General features: G+C 43.3%; 1 protein-coding gene across 1 annotated transcript in view; it reads left to right on the forward strand.

The window, feature by feature from the left end:
- Positions 1 to 487: 487 nt before the first annotated feature.
- TTPA (alpha tocopherol transfer protein) overlaps positions 488 to 5,569 on the forward strand; it is a 39,386-nt gene continuing 34,304 nt past the window's right edge. Inside the window, exon 1 of the mRNA XM_004372605.2 lies at positions 488 to 954. Coding sequence (XP_004372662.1) covers positions 751 to 954 — 204 coding nt within the window. The 5' untranslated portion in view covers positions 488 to 750. The remainder of the gene's footprint in view (positions 955 to 5,569) is intronic.

Genomic DNA, 5,569 nt, shown 5'->3' on the forward strand with positions numbered 1-5,569 from the left:
GTGTGTGTGTGTGTGTGTGTGTGTGTGTGTGTGTGTGTGTGTGTGTGTGAGGGGGGCATTGTCAAACACAGTTTTAGACGGGAGTCAGCTTGGAGCCTTAGTGGAAGGAGGGGGAGGGCTCAGGGGCACATCTGATACAGTGCCAGCAAATGGTTGTGCTGAGGCTCCCTCCGCTCCAAGATTATGGATAGATGGATGGAAAGAAGGGGGGGACGGGGGGAAGGAAAGAAAAAAAAGGAGGGAGGGAGGGGAGCGAGGGAGAGAGCGAGAGAGAGAAAGGTTTCTAGCAGATTATCGTTTTTTAAAAAAAAAAACTCAGCCGACTGTAGTCAGGTCTGGCAAGCTAACTTTTTTTTGACATCTTCCGCTTTGCGTGGAACACCACTTCGCTCACTGGGAAGAGGCTCTGGTGACTACCTAAAGCTTCAGACGTGACTAGCACAGTGGGAACACCGCACGGTGGCCTTTAAGGAGGTAGCTCTGGCCCCCAACCACTTGTGGAGCGGCCAGGAGACCCTTCCCGACTCGCGCGGCTGAGCAGGCTAGGGGTCCAGGGCGGTCCGGCCTGCGTGCCCGCCAGTGGCTCCGGGCGGGCCGGGCGGACGCCCGCCCCGTGGGACTTGCCGGCGGGAGGGCGGACTGGCGGGGTGCTGGGTGTGCGCTGGGCAGCGGCCACCGAAGGAGGAGTCGGCGAGGTGGCGCGGGGCGCGCTCTTTTAACCGGCGGACAGCAACGACCCGAGCGGCAGGCATGGCAGAGGAGCGGCTGGGGCTCGCGGCCGGCCAGCGGCTTAACGCGCTGCCCGACCACTCGCCGCTGCTGCAGCCGGGCGTGGCGGAGCTGCGGCGCCGTGCTCAGGAGGCGGGCGTCCCGCTCGCGCCGCTCCCGCTCTCCGACTCCTTCCTGCTGCGGTTCCTGCGCGCCCGGGACTTCGACCTGGACCTGGCCTGGCGGGTAAGGGTGTCTGCCACTGCGGCGCCGTGCGCGTAGCTGCAGGCGTTCCCAGCCTTCCAAGCCGGTCTTTCCAGTTTCTCTGATCACGGGAACGGGAAACCTAGAAAGTGCTGGAGCCTTTGAGGGGATGGCCGGTTTGACCGTAAACGCGGGGGAATTCTCTGCCCGTCTAAAGTGCCCTAGATGAGTCTCTCTAGCCTATGAAGTTTGGAGGAAAAGCCTTTTCTCCCCTTGGAAGCAAGTCGGTCAAGTAAAACAAAGTTAACAGTTGAGTAGGAGGCTCACGCCTATCGCATCTTAGCAGATAACTCTAAGTGTGGAGGGTGAAATAAAATTGCTGGCAAAACTGGCGGTCGGAAGCCCTATTGCAGCAAAATAGTAATATTCATACTAATACTTAAGTGTGAAGACAGCAAAGCAGCCCAGTATGTTTTGAGTCTGGCAGGAGGAGTTTGGCACCGTTCGTTTGTGTTCGGCAGCATGTTACAGCTGCTTGAGAAAGAGGGTGGTGGAGAGACAGGAATGGGGAAGGGGGACTGGATCTTGACTTTTCCATTTCGTGGCTGGGTCCTTCTGAGCTCAGAGTCCTCATCTGTGGAATAATCGTTAAGAACACTGCTTCACTGACTGGTTTCGAGGATTGAACATTAACAAGTTTAAAGTTTATCTTACCGCCGAGAGCACCGAGGCCCTCCGGACTCAGTGGGTCTTTGTCTTTCTCTTGTAAGAATACACAGAAGAGACAGTTTTGAGTTCAGCTCTACCAGGTTTACTTTACTTTTACAAGTAAAAGGAGTCAGTGGGGGCTCATGCATCTCCAAAAGACTGACTCAAAGGAGGCAGCAAGGCTAGGGCTTATATGGGTTTGGTGGAGACAATAGAGCAGTGAATATTCAGTAGGTTTCTTTGAAGGTGCAGGTATTTCTCAGAATGGCGGTGCATACTAATTAGGTTGCTCGCACATCTGGAATCCAAGATGGAACCTGCTGATATTCAAGATGGAGTCCCTTAGGCAGCTCTTGGCATCACTTGTTATGGGATATGGCGCAGATGCACTGATCTTCCGTACTACTTTGCCCCCTTGGTGGGCCAAGGGAGATCAAACACTGGTCACACTTTGTTCTTTGCATGCGGAGCCTGTAAGAAGGGGAAGGGACTAGAAAAACACTAAGAAGGAAGTAGTAATTCACAGGTTCTTTTAACCTTATTTTATGTTGACAGGATGTGGTTCCTGTTTACCCAACTTTTAGGTGGTAATCTTTTAACAGCTCTTTTATTCCACCAACACAGTTAACCCTATCTGTCTCAGTTGAAACAAGATGTGCCTAACACAGTGTCTGGCACAGAATAAACTCAGCAATTGACCTGATCTAGCCCGTTCTTCAAGTAGCTTGCTCAAATTTCACGCAGCAAGTTCGGAGGCAGGGAAGGGATTATACTGCAGAGTTCCAAAGAGTCTTACTATGAGATTTTTGTTGTTGTTAACTCATTTTTAATTGAAAAAGTAATGAGTACAGGTGGTAAAAAATAACCTAGATAATGCAACATAGTAAAATGTGAAAAGTGAGTTTCTCTACCCCAAAGCCTCAGTTTGCCAGTTGTCTACCCAGAGGCAGACAGCTGGCTACCCTGGGCTACTGACATGGGTACCATGCAGGAAAGAATCACCAAGAAGGGATTTATCATCTTTGTACAGGCTAACTATGTGCCTTCTGATGACCTGACTGACCCTGCTCCTGCCACTACCTTTGCCCATTTAGATGCTGCCACTGTGCCGTCCCGTGCTATCGCTGAGCTGGGCATCTGTCCAGCTGTGGATCCTCTAGATTCCACCTGTTGCATTATGGTTCCCAACATTGTTGGCAACGAGCATTATGATGTTGCCCATTGGGTGCAAAAGATACTACAGGACATTTCTTTTTCAAGGTTTGCAGGTATTTTATTTACAAGTATACATTTAACACAATGAAATAAAACACTGATATATGAAGCTTAGTTTAAAATAATGTAACAAAGGATATTTTGATGATTGCATTATTTTAAACAACAAACTACACTGAAAAATTAATGCTGGTAAAATTCTTGGTCATAATATTATTAAGAAATATAATATGTAAATTGAAAATATGATTGCTTAAAATTTGAAAATGGAAATGAACTCATTTGGACAGTCAGAGTTTAACATAATCTGAAAGTGGCAGGGGCTGGGGAGGCTCTAACTCAAATGATATCTTTCAATTTAACAGAAGAAAAAAGAAGCATACTTATCAGTTTCTTGTTTATCTTTCTAGATATAGTCTACACTCACACAAGCATATGTATGTATTTTACACATTGCATTTCTTACCTGACTTATCACAGGGATCATCTAATGCCATCATATATGATAGTGTATGAAGAAAGCTTGATTAGTATCTCAGTTATATTTTTTCTGTGAGCTGTGTATTATTCTATTGTATGGCTATATTAATATTTATCTCACCAGCCCTAGACATGGGGGTTGTTACCAACTGTCTTAGTTATCTAGTGCTGCTAAAACAGAAATACCACAAGTGGATGACTTTACCAAACAGAAATTTATTCTCTCACAGTTTAGGAGGCTAGAAGCCCGAATTCAGGGTGCCAACTCCAGCGGAAGGCTTTCTCTCTGTCGGCTCTGGGGGAATGTCCTTGTCATCACTCTTCCCCTGGTCTAGTAGCTTCTCAGCACAGGGACCCCAGGTCCAAAGGATGCACTCTGCTTCTGGCACTTCTTGCTTGTTGGTAATGAAGTCTCTCTCCTCTCTGCTCCTTTCTCTCTTTTATATCTGAAAAGAGATTGACTCAAGATACAACCTAATCCTGTAGATTGTGTCCTGCCTCATTAATTTAACTGCCTCTAATCCTGCCTAATTAACATCATACAGGTTAGGATTTGCAACACATAGGATAATTATAAACAAAAACTCAACTCACTCAACTCAACTCTGTTCTGACTCATAGGGACCCTATAGGAAACAGTAGAACTGCCCCACAGGGTTTCCAAGGAGCAGCTGGTGGATTTGAACTGCTGACCTTTTGATTAGCAGCTGAACATTTAACCACTGCACCACCAGGGATCACAAAATGGAGGACAGCTACACAATACTGGGAATCATGGCCTACCCAAGTTGACACACATTTTGGGGGGCACACAATTCAATCCATAACACTAACCTATGGCAGTTCTGTCTTGAATGTTGTTCATTCCTTCATTCTGTGATTTTTTTTTAACTCCTACAACTCGCCTAGCAGTAGAGGAGATGAGATACAGTAAAAAGACTAACGTGGTTTCTATCATCACGAAATGGGCATTCTATTAGGGTAGTATGTCCTTGTACATTTGTTTTCCCATAAATAGGAATATATCCTCATCAAACAAGCTCAACCTGTGAAATCACTGGATGAAATGTGATGTGGATTTTTCAAAGTTGATGGATATACCAAACTGGCCTCCAAATATTTTGTACCAGTTTCACTTTGATATTACAAGATGGTGCCCATTTTTCCATATTGTCACCTAAATAGTATTTTTAAACATTATGATCTGTCAACCTGCTAGGTAAGAAATAGTTTCTCACTATTCTTATAATATACATTTATTTAGTTACCAGTGAGGATAATCATCTTTTATGCATTAAAAAAATTATTATTGTCTAGTTTAGTGTCTGTTTTTGCCATTTGTTCATTTTTATTTTGGGTTTTAGTCATCTCATTGATTCATAAAATATCTTTATGTATTAAAGAAAGCCCTTTGTCCTAATTTGTTGTTTGTCTTTTGATATTGTTTATACTGTTTTCTTTCTGTGCAGAGTTTAAAATTTTTCTGTAATTAAATGTAATTGATTTGATTGCTTCTGGGTTTTATAAGCTCTTCCCCGACCCAACATTTTTTAATGTGATTTATGGTTTCTTTTTTAAATGTTAGCCTCTTTGATCTACCTGGAATTATTCTGATGCAAGGAGAGAAATAGGATTTTTGTATTTTTGTTTTGTTAGATGGCTGCCCGGGTATACCAACATCATGAGCAGTAAACTAATATTTACTTTGCAGCTACTGAATTGCAGGCTGTCCAAAGTCCTATGAAGAGTACAGTTTAAGTGAGGCATTAAACATACATATTTGTAGAGATGACTAACAATTAAAAAATGCAGGAATTACTGATTTCATTTTAGTTGCTTTTTAAATCAACGTCTAAAAAGAAAAACAAATACTATTTACCTTTAGCCTCTGTGATATATGTATTTTTCTGAATTCTTTATTTTACTGAAGTGTTTTTATTCAACCGTGTCCTTGAAAAATTGGCTAGCAGAACTGTGTCTAAATCCACTGGATAGAAATCAAGTTTCTGTCTGTGAACTCTTTTTTCTGCCAACTAGAAAGGAAAGGGAAAGGGTAAGAATGTGAAACTATTTTTTAAATTTTTCTCCACAAAGACAGTTAATTAAACTTAAACTCTCTTATTCATAATGAAAAAAGCTCTATATTCTCAATACGTGATGAAAGGTTCATTTGTACCTCAGTTGTAATGAAACATCTTGTTATTCTAGTTTTCTGTATTTGAAATTATAATAAATTAGTGAGGTTTTTTTTTTT

Source organism: Trichechus manatus, unplaced genomic scaffold (assembly GCF_000243295.1).
Source record: "Trichechus manatus latirostris isolate Lorelei unplaced genomic scaffold, TriManLat1.0 scaffold00018, whole genome shotgun sequence".
NCBI lineage: Eukaryota > Metazoa > Chordata > Mammalia > Sirenia > Trichechidae > Trichechus > Trichechus manatus.